This window comes from Heptranchias perlo, unplaced genomic scaffold, assembly GCF_035084215.1.
Source record: "Heptranchias perlo isolate sHepPer1 unplaced genomic scaffold, sHepPer1.hap1 HAP1_SCAFFOLD_47, whole genome shotgun sequence".
Classification (NCBI taxonomy): Eukaryota; Metazoa; Chordata; class Chondrichthyes; order Hexanchiformes; family Hexanchidae; genus Heptranchias; species Heptranchias perlo.
This window is the reverse complement of record NW_027139484.1, coordinates 9,270,302-9,289,552: the sequence shown is the minus strand read 5'-3', so window position 1 is coordinate 9,289,552 and position 19,251 is coordinate 9,270,302. Positions and strand designations below refer to the sequence as shown.

Genomic DNA, 19,251 nt, shown 5'->3' with positions numbered 1-19,251 from the left:
TTGTGGTGGTGGTGGTCTAAATATAAACACTGCCACTCTGCGATCCCTCCGGGGTGATTGGCTGCACTGTGGGATCCCTGGGTGCAATCTCTAAAACACTGGGGTTATTGGGTTCACTCCGCAGATACTGTGATATCACTGGGGACACACTGCGTGATACTTGCCCACATTTTGTCCAAGATGGCCGCCGTACTTGCCGCAATTTTGTGCAAGATGACCACCGGACTTGCCGCCATTTTGTCCAAGATTGCTGCCGTGCTGGCCATGAGTAAATACATATATATATATATTGTGAATAGAAGTTATTGTTGTTGTAGTAGCAGTTATTGTGGTGGTGGCCTAAATATAAAGAGTGCCAATCTGGATTATTCTGGGGTGCCCATTGCCTCCTTGAGAGGGGACCGGCCGAGGCCTCCTCCCACAAAGGGAACAGACCGAGGCCTCCCCCAGAGGGGACCGACCGAGGCCTCCTCCACAGGCTGCAACCAAACAGGGCCCACGTGAGTTCGGTCTGTTTATTGCCCTGGGGTTTAATTTCCTCTCTGGGCTCTGGTTTTGGGGCCTCGGTTTAATATGTTCCCATTCGATTGTGACCGTTCTGATGTCACCAGGTTAAAGCCTGGGGTTAAAGTAGCCCGGCCTGCAATGTTAAACAAACACGTTAACCCAGTGTGAGACAAACAGGGGCCGAGAGGAGATTAACGTCGGGAACATGAACTGCTGAACGGGCTTCGAGGGTTTGTTACAATTTCAAAATTATGCTTGTGTTTCGGGGAGATGGCACAACTTTGAGGGGACAGAGCGGCCATTTGCGGGATTTTGATGGAGCAAATAAGGACAAACTGTTTCCAGTGGCAGGGGGCCGGTAACCAGGGGACACACATTCAAAATAATTGGCAAAAATGCCAGAGGTGACATGAGGAAGGATTATTTTTACGCAGCGAGATGTTATGTTCTGGAATTTACTGCCTGAAAGGGTGTTGGATGCAGATTCAATAGTAACTTTCAAAAGGAAATTGAATAAATACTTGAAAAGGAACACATTGTTCGGTTTGAGGAAAGGAGTGGAACCAACTGCAAAGAGCCTGCACAGGCTCGAAGGTCCGAATGGATTGCTTCAGGGAAATATCATTCTGTGATATTGCTGGCTGGTTCTTGGCAGCCATTTTGCAAAAGCTGCATGGCAGTCATTTTGCGTTGCATTGCGGCCATTTTAAGTCGCATGTCAGGCGGCCATTTTGTGGAGCCCCAGCTGAGCTCCACACAATTTGTGTAAATTGCATATCCAGACCCCCCCCCCCCCCCACACCGCGTAAGACCCACCCGGTGAATAGACCGACCGGCCACATCTATGGTACCAGTTGGAGGATGTGTGACGTAGTTTCCAGGAACCTTTATTCAATATTTTAAAATACGAAAACCAGTAATTTTATTTTAAATAATGAGGGGGGCAGGCCGGAGCTGAAGTAAACGGTGGAGTTTTATTAACACAGCATATGGACAACAACTTACATTTATATAGCGCCTTTATATTAGCAAAACATCCCAAGGTTCTTCACATGAGCAATCAGACATAATTTGCCACATAAGGAAATATTAGGACAGGTGGTCAAAAGGCTGGTCAAAGAGGGAGGTCTTAAGGAGCATAGTAAATTAGGAGAGAGAGGCGGAGAGGTGGAAAGGTTTAGGGATAGAATTCCAGAGCTTTGGGCCTCGGCAGCTGACCACGCGGTGCTCAGGGACACGTTCCAGATTCTGACTCATCACTGGGAGAGGCACCCAGGAGTACCGAATCCAATTATCAGTGTCCCACTGCAGCCCAGACTGAGTCCCATCCTGGGCCTTTCCTGTCTGTACATTGACCCAGTGTCCCACTGCAGCCCAGACTGTGTCCCACCCTGGGCCCTTCCTGTCTACATTGACCCAGTGCCCCACCGCAGCCCAGACTGAGCCCTACCCTGGGCGCTTCCTGTCTGTACATTGACCCAGTGTCCCACTGCAGCCCAGACTGAGCCTCACCGTGGGCCCTTCCTGTCTCTACATTGACCCAGTGCCCCACTGCAGCCCAGACTGAGCCCCACCCTGGGCCCTTCCTGTCTGTACATTGATCCAGTGTCCCACTGCAGCCCAGACTGAGCCCCACCCTGGGCCCTTCCTGTCTGTACATTGATCCAGTGTCCCACTGCAGCCCAGACTGAGCCCCACCCTGGGCCCTTCCTGTCTGTACATTGACCCAGTGTCCCACTGCAGCCCAGACTGAGCCCCACCCTGGGCCCTTCCTGTCTGTACATTGACCCAGTGTCCCACTGCAGCCCAGACTGAGCCCCACCCTGGGCCCTTCCTGTCTGTACATTGACCCAGTGTCCCACTGCAGCCCAGACTGAGCCCCACCCTGGGCCCTTCCTGTCTGTACATTGACCCAGTGTCTCACTGCAGCCCAGACTGAGCCCCACCCTGGGCCCTTCCTGTCTGTACATTGACCCAGTGTCTCACTGCAGCCCAGACTGAGCCCCACCCTGGGCCCTTCCTGTCTGTACATTGACCCAGTGTCCCACTGCAGCCCAGACTGAGCCCACCCTGGGCCCTTCCTGTCTGTACATTGACCCAGTGCCCCATTGGCGACCATCCAGCCCCGGATATCCGGCAGAATCAGCGCTGGGGGACCGGGTGACTGAGTCTCGTGACCCTGTCGCTGGGCCTCTGACGTCACAATGGGAGACGACGCTCGCTCAGCTCGAGCTGGAAACCGTTAAAGGGCCGTTCGGATTTAAACCTGGAGCGCGGCCGGTTAAAGGGGAGGGACAGAGAATCGGCCAAAAATATTCATATAATGAGACCAGGAATGGTTATAAATTGAAATGTTCATATAATGAGACCAGGAATGGTTATAAATTGAAATGTTCATATAATGAGACCAGGAATGGTTATAAATTGAAATGTTCATATAATGAGACCGGGAATGGTAATAAATTGAAATGTTCACACTCCCACTCTCAGTCTGGGTCTGAATTCCTGCAGTGACTCCAGGTGTCTATTTCCGTTTGAACTGAACTGATTCCCCCACAGCCTGAAACAGATTAAAGATTCAACAGGAAATAAACAGATTGAACAACAGTGTAAATAACAGGGAGACTGGGGTAAATATTTCAATAATAATTACAGACAAATATTACCCATAAAAAGGGATTGAATCCCATTGATATTTTATTTATTGCATTGAACATTAACGCAAACACTCACCAGATCCGCTCCAGATTCCTGCTGGTCAGTATGAGGGAGCGGAGAGCGGGGACAGATCGGTCTGTGAAGGAATTTGATCCCAGGTCCAGAACCGTCAGTGACCGGTTTGTACTGAGAGCGGAGACGAGATCATCGGTACAAGAATCTGAGAGACTGACATCCCATAGACTGGGGATCAGAGAGAGAGAAATAACAGGAATCATGGTAAATCCCGAGTGTTTATTTGTATTATTATTATTTATACTGATATTAATGTACCGTGTCAGATATCCAGTTGTTATGAACACAATCTCACAGAGTCTGGGACTTATTCCAGTTCCTGTATTTTACAGTCCGGGTTCCTCAGAGCCGCAGACAGTAGTTTCACTCCTGAATCTCCCAGTTTATTATTACTCAGTTTCAGCACCGTCAGTGACCGGTTTGTACTGAGAGCGGTGGAGAGATCCTCGGTACAAGAAGCTGTGAGATCGTTATCACATAACCTGGAGATCAGAGAGAGAGAGAGACAGAGACGAGCAGAGATAACAGGAATCAAAGTATATTTCCAGTATTTATTTGCATTATTATTATTTATACTGAGATTGATGTACCGTGTTACATATCCAGTTATTATAAACACAATCTCACACAGTCTGATACTTACTCCAGTTTCTGTATTTTACAGTCCGGGTTCCTCAGAGCCGCAGACAATAGTTTCACTCCTGAATCTCCCAATTTATTGCTCGCCAGTCTAAACACAAAAAGACAGAGCGTGAGAGACAAACTGAGTCCAATCCCCGATCTAATACAATTTCTCTCTGATATTACAGGAAACACTGAAAAATCTTCAGGAAATTAATAACCAGATTTCCCTGTCACGGACAATGAATCTCACTCTGTCCAACTCCCCATAGATTCAGTGACTGTCAGTAAATGTATTTATTAAATAAAGTGCTGTCTGTGTGATGCCTTTAAATGTCCCTCAGTCCGGTCTCATTCCCTGATGATCAGAATGACCCTCCTGGAGGTCAGTGGCCGATCCCATCATGTTTGGGGAAACTTGTCTCACTTCTGCTGCTGCTTAAATCCCAGATTTTATGGGAATGTGGCGATTTTCCCCGAATTAAATAATAAAGCGGTGATTTCCTGTACTTTATGCAGTATTATATTAATCTGTATAATATCTCGGGGTGAGTTATTTTGTGAAACGGCGCTAACGGCTGCTGTAAAATCCGTCCCCCAGGATTTCATGTGATAAGGAGTGTTTATTCTGTCCTGGTACAAGTTTTAAATGTCCATTTGCTCCTTGTTTACAGGGGAGGGGAGTCTCTCTCTTTATGCCCATTAAACTGTCTCCATATTTATTTCAGGTGTAACGGGCCCGACAGTTTATGGGGATTTTTCTGAAGTTCCCTCCCCGAGCGGGGCCTCACACACACGGGGGCAGATTATGGGAATATCCCGGGTTCACTGCCCCCTGGTTAACCCAGGAGTCTCCCGCTTTGTGTGGGGCCACACCGCTGGCCTGTGTGTGTCTGTACTCCTGGGCTAATACCCCACAACCCGTTAGATTGGAACGTTTTTACCGACAGATTTTAGTTCCAAAATCCCACTGAAGTGTCGGCCTGGATTAATGAGCGAGGGGCCTGAATCCACGACCTTCTGACTCAGAGGCACGAGTGCTGCCAGCTGGGTGATGAGATGGTGGATGTATTGGAGAGTGTGAAGGGCTGTGTCATTGATGAGTTAAGATAACTTACCGACCTCCTGCGGGGAAAGCTCAGCTCGCCCACTGGCGGTTGACTGCCCGAAAGCTGTGTTTTGCTCTTTGTTATTGAATGTTTGGTGTTTCTGCTTCCCTCTCCTACACACGTTGACAGTCCGGTGACCGTCACTTGCCCCCACACCTCGGTAAGAGGGTGGGATGCTCCGACACACAGACTGCTGCAATTAGTGTCAGTCTACGTGTAAGTAACAGTGAGAAGGAATCTCTTCAATGGACGTATCGCAGGCAGTGAGAAAAACAGCAATAAATATAATTTATTACAATTAAATTATCAGACTCTTTCAGTGACCTGTATTTACTGATCCGATAAGGGCTGTGAAATCCTGACTGGTTCACCAGGATCCATTTAAGATTCTCCAGTCCTGAGGGAATTACGAACCGATTCTTTTATTATTTGTCATATTTGTGTTGAATCTGCTTCTCTCTGATTTAACTGAACTGTTTGTTTCTCTTCATTACCGAGCAACAATACAATCCGTGACTGTTCTGCAATTGGCCTAACAGTTAGAGACAAATAAACAGTTACCTCAAAACCTGGCATTTGTGCAGTGCGGGTCCCAGCCGCTGGAGTGCTTCACACTGAATGTAGCAGTTCTCCAGATCGAGGAATTTAATTGTATCACAGAGTCCAATGACATGAGACAACACAGCACAGTCAATCGGGGTCAGTCGCAATCCATTAAATGTAAGTGTTTCAACAGATCCGACTGTGACCCGAGCCAGTGTTTTATTCTGAGACTCAAACAGGTAGTGGAATGTGTTCAGGAGGTTCCATTTCCCAGTTTCACTCTCTGTCTTTCCAATCTCTCCTTCAACCTTCTCCTTCACCCAGTCAATCACTCCGCAGATTGTTTGATGAAGAAATGGACCCAGAAACTCCTCCAGGGGCCGAGCTGACTGTGAGGAGGAGAGACCAACAACAAAACGGAGAAATATCTCAAATCTCCCATCTTCCTTGCTGTGGGCTTCACTGAGGAGTTTCCGGATGTCCCCTGGATCTGAAGTCAGGAATTGTGCGAGTGCGGCTACAAACTCTTGGATGGTGAGGTGCGGGAATGTGTAAACCACACTCTGGGCAGAATCATCTCTCTGCAAAAGTTCCATCATGAACCCAGACAGGAACTGGGAAGGTTGCAGATTGTACTTGATCAAATCTCCATTTCGAAACACAATCTTCTTCTCGGAGACTCCAGTGAAGGCCATCTCACCGATCTTCAGTAACACGTCACGGGGGGATTCAATCTCTCGGCCATGGTTTTTCAGAATGTTGTAAATATAGTAGGAATATAGTTGGGTGATGGTCTTGGGAACTCGCTGATGTTTCCTGTCTCTTTGTGTGAAGAAGGGACCGAGTGACAGACCAAGGATCCAGCAGTAGGAAGGGTTGTAACACATGGTGTACAGGATCTCGTTCTCCTCCACATGTTTGAAAACAGCTGCTGCCACCACCTGATCTTCAAAAAACTTGTTGAAATATTCCTTCCGTTCTTCACCAACAAATCCCAGGATTTCAGCCCAGACACTGATCTCAGCCTTTTCCAATAAATGTAATGCAGTGGGGCGGCTGGTCACGAGCACTGAACATCCTGGGAGCAGCTTGTGCTGTATTAAACTGTACACAATGTCAGACACTTCACACCAGTCTTCAGGATCTGTGCACATGTACTGAGGTTCTGTATTTCTTCGATTGTCAGCAAAATCGATACTGTCCTTGAATTCATCTAAACCATCGAATATAAACAGTAATCTCTCTGGGTTCTTCCAGAGCTCTCCCAGAATATTCCCAAAGTAAGGATACAGATCCAGTGTCAGATTCCTCAGGTTTATTCTGCAGTTAATCGCGTTCAATTCGCGGAATTTAAAACTGAAAACAAATTGAAAGTGTGGGTATATTTTCCCAGTGGCCCAGTCATAAACAATCTTTTGTACCATTGTTGTTTTTCCAATCCCCGCGACTCCGCTCACTGCTACTGAACTCCCAGATTTGGATTTTCTCCGGGAAAAACTGCTCTGGAACAATTGATCAGTTCGGATTTTTTCCAGTTCTCTCCGGAGATGTTTCTCTCTCCACTCTTCATGGTCTCTGCCTCTTGCCAGCAGTTCATGTTCTACTAGTGTCCGATCTCGAACAGTAGAAATGACCGTTAGCTCAGTGTATAGATTGACCAGCTGGAAAATCTTAACCTTCTCCTTTATTAGGATCGTGTTCACTCTCAGTGTTTCAGTTTGGACCCGAAGTGTGTCCTTGTGTTTCAGTTGAACATCTTCAATTAGAACAGACAGAAAGTGGTTCTCAATGTAAGATGCATTGACATAAAAACAAATTCTCAATATCACTTTACGATTCAGTAAAATTTTCCGAGATTTAATTCACAGCTTCAATAGAGGTGTGAGCAGGAAATTAAACTCAGTTACTGAAAACCTCGCTTGAAAGTGAATCATGGCGGAGAGAAGTTTCAAATCCTCACTTGATTCTAATATTTACTGAACATGGAGATTTCTATGAAGGTGATATTTTCCCTCTGATGATTAATTCAATCAGCCCTGCCCTGTACCTTGGACATCTCATTACAAATCCACACATGATTCTGTTATACGAAACTAGAGTTTCCAATGGAATAATTTATGAAACCGTCAGTGGTGCTGACCTTTTGCGGAAATGGGAAATAGGTTATTGTGGGCATTGGGAGAGGGATAGACTGTGAATGGACAGAAGTCCCACTCTTATTGTATCAGACCTCGGGCAGGTTATCTGGGATATTTTGGCACTGGGAGAGGGACAGACTGTGAATGGACAGAAGTCCCACTGTTATTGTATCAGACCTCGGGCAGTTTATCTGGGATATTGTGGGCACTGGGAGAGGGATAGTCTGTGAATGGGCAGAAGTTTCACTGTTTAACCTCGGTGGTGGGGAACCTTTTAGAAACTGGACGTGGGAGGTTATCTGGTGCATTGCCTGCACTTCTATAGTCACCTGATCAGAGGTAAAGGTTACTGCCATTCTGAAGTGACAGATGGGACTCAAAGATAATTTAAGGTTTTGGAGTTTAGGTTGAGGGAATGGTGATGTATTTTGTTTGGGCAAGAGACTTCGGTCTTGAAATGTTTCAGTGGAATTCCCAACATTAGAAAGAACATAAGAAACAGGAGCAGGGGTAGGCCATACAGTCCCTCGAGCCTGCTCCGCCGTTCATGAAGATGGTGGCTGATCGACCTTAACTCCACTTGGCCGCCCGATCCCCAAATCCATTGATTCCCTTAGTGCCCAAAAATCTATCGATCTCAGTCTTGAATATACACATCGGAAACAGGAAGCAAGTTCACAATCAACAAAATAATTAATAACGGGGAAGGGAAGTCAGGGTAATTTTCTCACCCAAAGGGCCAGAGAGCCTGGGAAGGACACTAAAGGAGCAGTGTAAGTGGGGTCAAGAGACAATTGAACATGTTTCTGTGGATACACTGAGAGGAGGGGTAGGTGCGGTCATCTCTCCAACAGGGCCACGCTTATTTGGGCCAAATGGCCATTTCTGTCTTACTCACTCTCCTGTTATATTGTGTTTCAGAAATTGTCAACAATTTTGCAGCAGTTTTACACCTGCATTGAATGTGTTTTTCGAACAGTCCTTTCATATCATCGATTAGAATTAGAATTAGAACTACTGCCCACATCACTCAGTGTAATGTTAGAGCAGAAAACATTCACAGTTCATTTCAACTGTTCTCCCAATAATTATACTCTGTTGTTTCATTTTGTTCTGAATTTCCTGCAATGAAGGTTTGGGAAATTACAAATCTGTTTCCATCAGTCATTATATTGCGTATAAAAAGACCCCTGAGTTAAAGGACTATTCTTTCAGTAGAATAAGGTTCTCTCTTTCACTGCCATTCTGAAGCTCGCCCATAACTTCCCAATTACCCTGAACATTGTCTTTCCCTCACAATCCTCCGCGGATTAATGAACTATTGAGTGAACATCTGTGCATCTTCTCAGATCAGATCGAACATTTTAATGTATCATTCTCTGCTGTGAAATGAAAACATTTTAATATTTCGCATTTCTCCACCTCTTTCCCTACAGTTGATGGTGGGCAGATTTCTCGGGGCGCAGGTAACCCATAACATCTGGCTCATGGCATTGCTCATGGATTGTCAGCCCAGGACATCTGTGTGGCACATAGGAGCTGTGTATGGGGATTCACAGTGTATCAGGATCCTGCCAGGTGTGTATGGGGATTCACAGTGTATCAGGATCCTGCCAGGTGTGTATGGGGATTGACAGTGTATCACGATCCTGCCAGGTGTGTATGGGGATTCACAGTGTATCAGGATCCTGCCGGATGTGTATGGGGATTGACAGTGTATCAGGGTCCTGCCAGGTGTGTATGGGGATTGACAGTGTGTCATTATCCTGTCAGGTGTGTATGGGGATTCACAGTGTATCAGGATCCTGTCAGGTGTGTATGGGGATTGGCAGTGTATCAGGATCCTGCCAGGTGTGTATGGGGATTCCCAGTGTATCAGGATCCTGTCAGGTGTGTATGGGGATTGACAGTGTATCAGGATCCTGCCAGGTGTGTATGGGGATTCCCAGTGTATCAGGATCCTGCCAGGTGTGTATGGGGATTGACAGTGTATCAGGATCCTGCCAGGTGTGTATGGGGATTCCCAGTGTATCAGGATCCTGTCAGGTGTGTATGGGGATTGGCGGTGTATCAGGATCCTGCCAGGTGTGTATGGGGATTCACAGTGTATCAGGATCCTGCCAGTTGTCTATGGGGATTGACAGTGTATCAGGATCCTGCCAGGTGTGTCTGGGGATTCATAGCGTTTCAGAATGCTGCCAGGAATGTAGGCAGCTGGATTAACTGGAGTAATACAAACTTACCAATAATTCAAAACAAGTTGTGACTTTTAACTTCAGGCTGCGCAAAACATGTTTTTCCTGCTATACCAGGGCATCTCACAGAAGTGTATGAAGTGCTGCAGTGTATTAGGATCCTGCCAGATGCAAGTGGTTTCACAGAATTAACGACAAATTGAAATGAACGTTTATTTTCTTTCCTCCATCCTTTGAATTTCTGATTCCCAGATTCTGACAATCTCTAAACAAAAGACTACAGTCAAACATTCTGATTCTCAGGAGTGAAATAAACGGTTTGAAATCTCCATTTCATCACTTACCTTTCAGGTGATTGGGTATTTCAGATAAACCTCGTCCGATGTTCATATAATCAAATGGATCAGGACCTGTTTAAATCAATGAGCTTTCATGAAATCAGATCTGTGTAATATTATAGTAAATTATGCAGTGTTTCAATCTGAAATTGAATTCAGTGTGTGATTTTACCGTACCAAGTTCCTGAATCTCTTTCAGTATTTTGTCCAACTTTGGTAATCTGTACATTTTCACAAAGGATTCCCACATCTTCCTTCGGGCCTGAGAGCCTTTCTCCATCACCAGATTTAGGAGAAGTTTGGAACTGTCCGTCCTGTTTGCCTTCTCCGCGAGCTCAGTGACTTTCTGTAAAGAATAATGATGAATATATTGAGGAGTGGAGTGAAAGACAAAGACTGAGACTGAAGGAAAGGAGCTGCTCTGTGATGGGATCTCCCAGTTTATATTGAGGAGTGGAGTGAAAGACAAAGACTGAGAATAAGAAATAGGAGCAGGAGTAGGCCAATCGGCCCCTCGAGCCTGCTCCACCATTCAATAAGATCATGGCTGATCTGATGCTAACCTCAAATCTAAATTCATGTCCAATTTCCTGCCCGCTCCCCGTAACCCCTAATTCCCTTTACTTCTAGGAAACTGTCGATTTATGTTTTAAATTTAATTAATGATGTCGCTTCCACAGCTTCCTGGGGCAGCAAATTCCACAGACCTACTACCCTCTGAGTGAAGAAGTTTCTCCTCATCTCAGTTTTGAAAGAGCAGCCCCTTATTCTAAGATTATGCCCCCTAGTTCTATTTTCACCCATCCTTGGGAACATCCTTACCGCATCCACCCGATCAAGCCCCTTCACAATCTTACATGTTTCAATAAGATCGCCTCTTATTTTTCTGAACTCCAATGAGTAGAGTCCCAAACTACTCAACCTCTCCTCATATGTCCGCCCCCTCATCCCCGGGATTAGCCGAGTGAACCTTCTTTGTACTGCCTCGAGAGCAAGTATGTATTTTCTTAAGTATGGAGACCAAAACTGTATGCAGTATTCCAGGTGCGGTCTCACCAATACCTTATAGAACTGCAGCAATACCTCCCTGTTTTTATATTCTATCCCCAAAGAGAATGAGAAGGAAAGGAGCTGCTCCGTGATGGGATCTCCCAGTTTATATTGAGGAGTGGAGTGAAAGACAAAGACCGAGAATGAGAAGGAAAGGAGCTGCTCCGTGATGGGATCTCCCAGTTTATATTGAGGAGTGGAGTGAAAGACAAAGACCGAGAATGAGAAGGAAAGGAGCTGCTCCGTGATGGGATCTCTCGGTTTATATTGAGGAGTGGAGTGAAAGACAAAGACTGAGAATAAGAAGGAAAGGGGCTGCTCCGTGATGGGATCTCCCAGTTTTTATTGAGTTGAGTGAAAGACAAAGACTGAGAATGAGAAGGAAAGGAGCTGCTCCGTGATGGGATCTCCCAGTTTATATTGAGGAGTGGAGTGAAAGACAAAGACCGAGAATTAGAAGGAAAGGAGCTGCTCCGTGATGGGATCTCACAGTTTATATTGAGGAGTGGAGTGAAAGACAAAGACTGAGAATGAGAAGGAAAGGAGCTGCTCCGTGATGGATCTCCCAGTTTATATTGAGGAGTGGAGTGAAAGACAAAGACTGAGAATGAGAAGGAAAGGAGCTGCTCCGTGATGGATCTCCCAGTTTATATTGAGGAGTGGAGTGAAAGACAAAGACTGAGAATGAGAAGGAAAGGAGCTGCTCCGTGATGGATCTCCCAGTTTATTGAGCACATAAAGTAATCACTGGGCCGGGTTCTGATCCATTCTGAACATGGGCAAAATATTCTGTGAACATCTTGATTCATCAACAACAACATTGCACCTTTAATATAGAAAAATATCCCACGGCGATTCACAGGAGTGGAATCAGACAATGGGCCTGAGACAAAGGAGGGCATATTATTAGGGATGACCAAAAGTTGGATAAAGAATCAAATTTTCAGGAGAAGAGGGAGATAGAGAGGTGGAGGGTTTTCGGGAGTGAATTCCAGAGCCTGGGTCCATAAACTACGGAATGCTAGGCCACCGCTGGTCGGGCGATGGGGAGAGGCACAAGATGCCAGAGTCAGAGCAAGAGAGAATTCTAGTGAGGGGCAGGACCTTGAAGTGATTTAAACAGGAGGATGGGAATTTAAAATTGAAGTCATTCGAGAACTGCGATAGGTGAACGAGCACAGGAGTGAGGGGTGAGCGGGACGGGGGAGGGACAGGTTACAGGCAGCAGCGTTTTGGATGTGTTGAAGTTTACAGAAGGCGGAAGATGGGAAGCCGGCCAGGAGAGCATTGGAATAGTTGCGTCCGGAGGAAATTTCCTCCAATTAAATATTGGGAAGACCGAAACCATCCCTTTGTCACTTCCACACTCCACCATTCCAATGGTCTCCAGGCAGGCCTCTCACATTCCAGCCTCCGTAAACTTAAGCTCATCCAAAACTCTGCTTCCCATAGCCTAACTCACACCAAGTCCCGTTCACCCAACACCCCTGTGCTCGCTGACCTACATTGGCTCCCGATCCGGAAACTGATCGATTTTAAAATTCTCATCATTTTGCACAAATCCTACCATGGCCTTGCCTCTCCTTATCTCTGTAACCTCCTCCAGCCCTACAAACCCCTCAGATCTCTGCACTCCTCCAATTCTGGACTCTTGTGCATCCCCGATTGTCGTTGCTCCATCATTGGTGGCCGTGCCTTCAACTGCCTAGTCCAGAAGCTCTGAAAATTCTCTCCCTAAACGTCTCCGCCTCTCTACCTCGCTCTCCTTTCCTTTAAGACGCTCCTCAAAACCTGCCTCTTTGACCAAGCTTTTGGTCACCTCTCTGAATATCTCTTCGTGTGGCTCGGTGTCAAATTTTGTTTGATAATCGCGCCTGTGAAGCGCCTTGGGACGAATTACTATGTTAAAGGCGCGATATAAATGCATGTTGCTTTTGTCGTTACCCTGTCCTTTCTCTGTACAGATACTGACTGATCCATTGGGTATTATCATCTCTTCGTATCATTGGTTCAGATTCAAAATTTTCAGTTTTATCCATTTCTCCTCTTTTTGGCCTGTTTCTGTTCTGTAACATTCTGTGATTCTAAGATGTGATATTCTGTCACTTCTGTTACGTTTAAATAATCCAAACTCATTCTGTGTCCATCCCACTTACGTGATATTCTTGTCCACTGAAATGGTCCTCGCCTGTTAACATGAGACTGAGTCCCTCCACCCCTTCTTCAATCGCCTGTTCTAGTCTGTCCCGGTAGAATTTCGTCAACTGGAACAGCTGGTAATCGTCGCACTTTGTCAGGAACTCAGTGATTGCAGTGTTCGGATCTGTGAACAAAAATGGAGAAAACTAAACACATTATTTACTTTCTATCCGGGCGGCTACATTTCCTCTTATACCAAACGGCTGAAGCCTCCTGTGAGCCACATTATCAAACACCTTCTGAAAACCCATATACACCGCCTGTGCTACATTCCATCAATCCGTACAGTCAATTCTTAAAAACCGGTGTTTAATTATGTGAAACACGACTTGTCTACAGATCATCCCCTATATCTCTAAATGTTCATTAATTCCACCTGGAATTACAGATTCAAGTAGTTTGCCCACTGCTGATGTACACTAATTGATCTCCAGTTACCCAGTTTATCTTCTCTCTTTCTTGAACAGATACATTACTTTGTCTCTTTCGAATCCATCAGCGCAGATTTTATATCCAAAGTCTCCTCCCTGACTTCATTTAACCACATTGGTTGTAGGTCCAGCGGCATCTCTACTTTGGTTATTCTTCTCAGATCCAAATCCTTCTCTAGTTATCTCTAACTCTGGTCCCACATCCTCCTCCAGTACACCTACATTCCCACCAACACCATCAGTGTTAGAATCTTCATTAAACTCCCCGCAAAATGTTATAACCAGGAAGATTTTGCTCTGATTCCCGTGTAAACCTAAACCATATGGTCTCATAGCTCCTGGACCATATCTCCTATGCTTCTGACTTTCCAAATGTGTTTGGAATGATTTGTACATTCACAGACATAAAACGTAATCCAAACTCCAATTTTTGGGGAATTTTATCCATTATTCGTTTTTCTTCCCCCCCTCAACATCCATAATTTATCTCCCAATACTGAAAAACCTCCTACCTTTTATCCTGCTAATAACTTTTCATTATTTCATAAATCTTCTGTTCCTGCTCCAACAGTTTTATTAATTCCACTCTCTAGTCTCAGGCCCGGATGTTTCCCACCCTCCAGTCATATCAGCTGATGACCGTCCCACTGCTCCATTCACCCAGTCTGTAAAACCATTGTTGGTTGGTTCAGACCGTGACCGTCCCTTCCCTTCTCCCTGAACTCACTCTAGTCCCCAAGACCGTGAACCCTTCCCTCCTGCTCCATTCACCCAGTCTGTGAAGCCATTGTTGGTCGGTTCAGACCGTGACCGTCCCTTCCCTTCTCCCTGAACTCACTCTATCCCCAAGACCGTGAACCCTTCCCTCCTGCTCCATTCACCCAGTCTGTAAAACCATTGTTGTTCGGTTCAGACCGTGACCGTCCCTTCCCTTCTCCCTGAACTCACTCGATCCCCAAGACCGTGGACCCTTCCCTCCTGCTCCATTCACCCAGTCTGTAAAACCATTGTTGGTCGGTTCAGACCGTGACCGTCCCGTCCCTTCTCCCTGAACTCACTCGATCCCCAAGACCGTGGACCCTTCCCTCCTGCTCCAGCCCTGCAGCCACACATTGACCTGACTCATATTTCCATCCTAAGCAGCCCAGTGTAAAACAATTTGGAGACCACCACCCGGAGGGCTTGTTTTTACAGTCTCGAGACTAAATCTTAATATTCCCTCTATAATCGTATTCGTATTATTGTTTCCGACTATGGCTATTTGCCGATCCCCCTTCCTTTTCAGAGGTGGTCCCACGCGTTCCAGGATGTTGTTCACTCTAGCACCAGGGAGGCAACTTACTATTCGGTACCTACTCAGGGCAGCAGAAGTGACTCTCTATTCCCCTGACTATAGAATCTCCCACCACTATCACTCTCCTATTCCTGTGCCCCGCCTACCTCTCACCCCCACCCCACTCGGGGTGTCCCCCTGCTCCCCATCCTCTGAGTCACTGTCTCTATCCACCTTACAGTCCCCAACATCAGGTATCTATTGGACAATTCCAGTACTCAGGAGATCCCTCCACCTGTGACTGCAATGTCCCTCCAGATGGTCACTCACTTCCCTCTATCTACACAGTATCTGTGTTGTTACCTCTTCCTGTGTGAGCTGCAGGTTCTTGCTCCTGATCTGGATCCTTTGTCAGGAGAGAAATTATATTTTGATGAATTTTCTGAACCTACCTGTTTCCATTCTCATTCTTGTTGAAGATGTTGGATCTTCTCCCCTGTTTGGTCCTTCAGCCATGGTGGTGACAAACGTTCCCAGATTCTGATGCTCTGTAATAAATATATTACTGGGAGGATTAGACAGAAATATTAAAATGATGAGAACGTTCTCTTGTTAAACATGATATCCAGTCTCTTCTCCCCCATCAGTACAACAGCTGTTAGTTCTGGGATCGAGAATTTCTCGAGTGTTATGATCAACACCCCACATCAGGTGTGATACAGACAGCTGCTCAGTGAAATCCAGTGGGTCCCTCTGATCTCCACAACCCAGTTCCCGTCGGACAAGACTCTGGACTGGGAGTGCCCATTGGTAAGATTTACTCAAACAGTGCAGGCCAGAACCAGCGTTATTCCTGAGGTAGTGAATATTCTGGAGGGAAATATGGAGAGGGTGATCATTGATGAATTAAATGAACATTCACTCGGTTTTACACAGTTTGGGGGTATTGTATCATTTAATTTACAGATGTATTGAATATTTTTGATTTGTTGAGCTACGTTATTAAATTCAGAATATGAATATGATACCTATCCACAAATACAATATATAGCTGGGTGTGATTCCGCTGGTGTTTGTGGGCAGTGACATTGTCCATGTGTTCAGGGAGATGTCTCCTGGTTGGTGCTTCTATTAGAATATATTTACCACATCTCTTATGTGTCAGCAAATGACTGATGAGCACTGTAGGAGGTGAGGAGATTTATCACTGTTCTAATATTAACACTAATGCGCACTGTAGGAGGTGAGGAGATTTTCCACTGATCTAATATTAACACTAATGAGCATTGTCGGAGTTGAGGAGATTTACCACTGTTCTAATATTAACACTAATGAGCACTGTAGGATGTGAGGAGATTTACCACTGTTCTAATATTAACACTAATGAGCACTGTAGGAGGTGAGGAGATTTACCACTGTTCTAATATTATCACTAATGAGCACTGTAGGTGAGGAGATTTACCACTGTTCCAATATTAACACTAATGAGCACTGTAGGTGGTGAGGAGATTTCCCACTGTTCTAATATTAAAACGAATGAGCACTGTAGGAGGTGAGGAGATTTACCATTGTTCTAATATTAACACTTATGAGCACTGTAGGTGAGGAGATTTACCACTGTTCTAATATTATCAATAATGAGCACTGTAGGTGAGGAGATTTACCAATGTTCCAATATTAACACTAATGAGCACTGTAGGAGGTGAGGAGAGTTACCACTGTTCGAATATTAACACTAATGTGAAATGTTATGGTTCGTGTAACTTTAAACCCTTCGGTGATGCACAGAATTTATTTGTTGTATAGCTTTAAACATCTTACAATCTCAGAAAACGCCATCAATATATAATTGGTCGATATGGCTGCTGTTTTACTCTGAAGATTCTCCACTTGTGTACGACCCCACACACGCGTTTCCCATCAAACTATCAGTCAGTGTCCTTTCCTTTCCCCACTGTGGAAATGTAAAAGTGATTAAGTCTCAGATCAGTAATTTCTCCAAACTCTCGAAGTTATTCGGCGGCATTACTTTATAACCAAGTTTGAGACTTTGTAAAATTCAGTTCCTGCTGTTTCTCTCACACTGGCACTAGTACAATAAATAAACAACGAAAACTTGCATCTCCATAGCGCCTTTAACATCAAAAAATATCCCAAGGCGTTTCACAGAACCCGAATCAGAGAAAAGATGGATGCTGAATAAAGAAGGGGTGGTCAAAAGGTTGATTCAAGAAGTGGATATTAGAAGGGTCTTAAAGGAGCAGAGGGAGGTGGAGAGGTTTGGGGAGAGAATTGCAGAACATCGAGCCGGGATAACTGAAGGCTTTACTATGTGTGGAGGTGGAAGATGTTGGTATGGTTCTTAATGAATACTTTGCATCTGTCTTCATAAAAGAGGGGGACGATGCAGAGATTGTAGTTAAGGGGGAGGAGTGTGAAATATTGGATGGGATCAACATAGTGCGAGGAAGTATTAATGGGATTAGCATCTTTGAATGTAGATAAATCACCAGGGCCAGATAAAATGTTTCCCAGGCTGTTAAGAGAAGCAAGGGAGGAAATAGCGGAGGCTCTGACCTTCATTTTCCAATCCTCACTGGATACAGGCGTGGTGCCGGTGGATTGGAGGACTGCTAATGTTGTACCGTTGTTTAAAAAGGGAGCGCACAACAGACTGAGTAATGACAGGCCAGTCAGTCTAACCTCGGTGGTGGGCAAATTATTGAAATCAATTCTGAGGGACACAATAAACTGTCACTTGGAAAAGCACGAAGTAATCAAGTACAGCCAGCATGGATTGAAGGGACGGTCATGTCTGACTAACTTGATTGAATTTTTTGAGGGGGTAACAAGGAGGGTTGTTAAGGGTGGTGCATTTGATGTAGTCTACATGGATTTTCGCAAAGGCTTTTGACAAGGTCCCACAAGGCAGACTGGTCAAAAAAGTAAAAGCCCATTGGATCCAAGGGAAAGTGGCAAGTTGGGTCCAAAATTGTCTGTGGCAGGAATAAAGGGTCATGGTGGACAGGTGTTTTTGAGACTGGAAGGCTGATTCCAGTGGGGTTCCACAGGGCTCAGTACTAAGCACCTTGCCTTTTGTGATATATATTAATCATTTAGACTTAAATATAGGGAGCATGATAGTTTGCAGATGATATATAAATTGGCCGTGTGGTTGATAGTGAGGAGGAAAACTAGACTGCAGGAAGATATCAATGGACTGGTCAGGTTGGCAGAAAAGTGGCAAATGGAATTCAACCCAGAGAAATGTGAGGTAATGCATTTGGGGAGGGAAAACAAGGCAAGGAAGTACACAATAAATGGGAGGATACTGAGCTATAGAGGAACAAAGTGACCTTGGAATGCATGTCCACAGTTCCCTGAAGGTAGCAGGACAGGTGGATAAGGTGGTTAAGAAGGCATACGGGATACTTTCCTTTATTAGCCGAGGCATAGAATGTAAGAGCAGGGAGGTTATGCTGGAACTGAATAAAACACTGGTTAGGCCATATCTTGAGTACTGGTACAGTTCTGGTCGCCACATTACAGGAAGGATGTAGTTGCACTGGAGAGGGGACAGAGGAGATTTATGAAGATGTTGCCAGGACTGGAGAATTTTAGCTATGTGGTAAGAGTGGATAGGCTGGGGTTGTTCTCTTTGGAACAGAGGAGGCTGAGGGGTGAATTAATTGAGGTGTATAAAGTTATGAGGGGCCTAGATAGAGTGGATAGGAAGGACCTATTTCCCTGAGCAGAGAGATCAATAACCAGGGGGCATAGATTTAAAGTAATTGGTAGAAGGATTAGAGGGGAGCTGAGGAGAATTTTTTCACCCAGAGGGTGGTGGGGGTCTGGAACTCACTGCCTGAAAGCGTGGTAGAGGCAGAAACCCTCATCGCATTTAAGAACTACCTGGATGTGTACCTGAAGTGCCGTAACCTAAAAGGCTACGGACCAAGTGCTGGAAAGTGGGGTTAGGCTGCATGTCTCATTTTGGGCCAGCGCGGACACAATGGGTCGAATGGCCTCCTTCTGTGCCGTAAATTTTCTATGATTCTAAGATTCTAAAGCAGAACTGCCATAGATGGGGTGAGGAGGGAGTGAAATATAGAAG

The 19,251-nt window shown here is 45.4% G+C and overlaps 1 protein-coding gene across 2 annotated transcripts in view; it reads right to left on the bottom strand.

The window, feature by feature from the left end:
* Positions 1-1,462: 1,462 nt before the first annotated feature.
* The window catches only part of LOC137313334 (NACHT, LRR and PYD domains-containing protein 3-like), a 32,639-nt gene continuing 14,850 nt past the window's right edge, over positions 1,463-19,251 (bottom strand). Inside the window, exons 2-10 of one of the 2 annotated variants that reach the window (XM_067979451.1) lie at positions 16,959-17,091; positions 15,590-15,685; positions 13,391-13,557; positions 10,362-10,530; positions 10,191-10,256; positions 5,532-7,269; positions 3,884-3,970; positions 3,241-3,408; positions 1,463-3,067 (exon numbers count right to left, since the gene is read on the bottom strand). In XM_067979451.1, coding sequence (XP_067835552.1) covers positions 2,980-3,067; positions 3,241-3,408; positions 3,884-3,970; positions 5,532-7,269; positions 10,191-10,256; positions 10,362-10,530; positions 13,391-13,557; positions 15,590-15,653 — 2,547 coding nt within the window. In that variant the 5' untranslated portion in view covers positions 15,654-15,685; positions 16,959-17,091 and the 3' untranslated portion in view covers positions 1,463-2,979. The remainder of the gene's footprint in view (positions 3,068-3,240; positions 3,409-3,883; positions 3,971-5,531; positions 7,270-10,190; positions 10,257-10,361; positions 10,531-13,390; positions 13,558-15,589; positions 15,686-16,958; positions 17,092-19,251) is intronic. The other variant, XM_067979450.1, reaches the window with a different exon arrangement.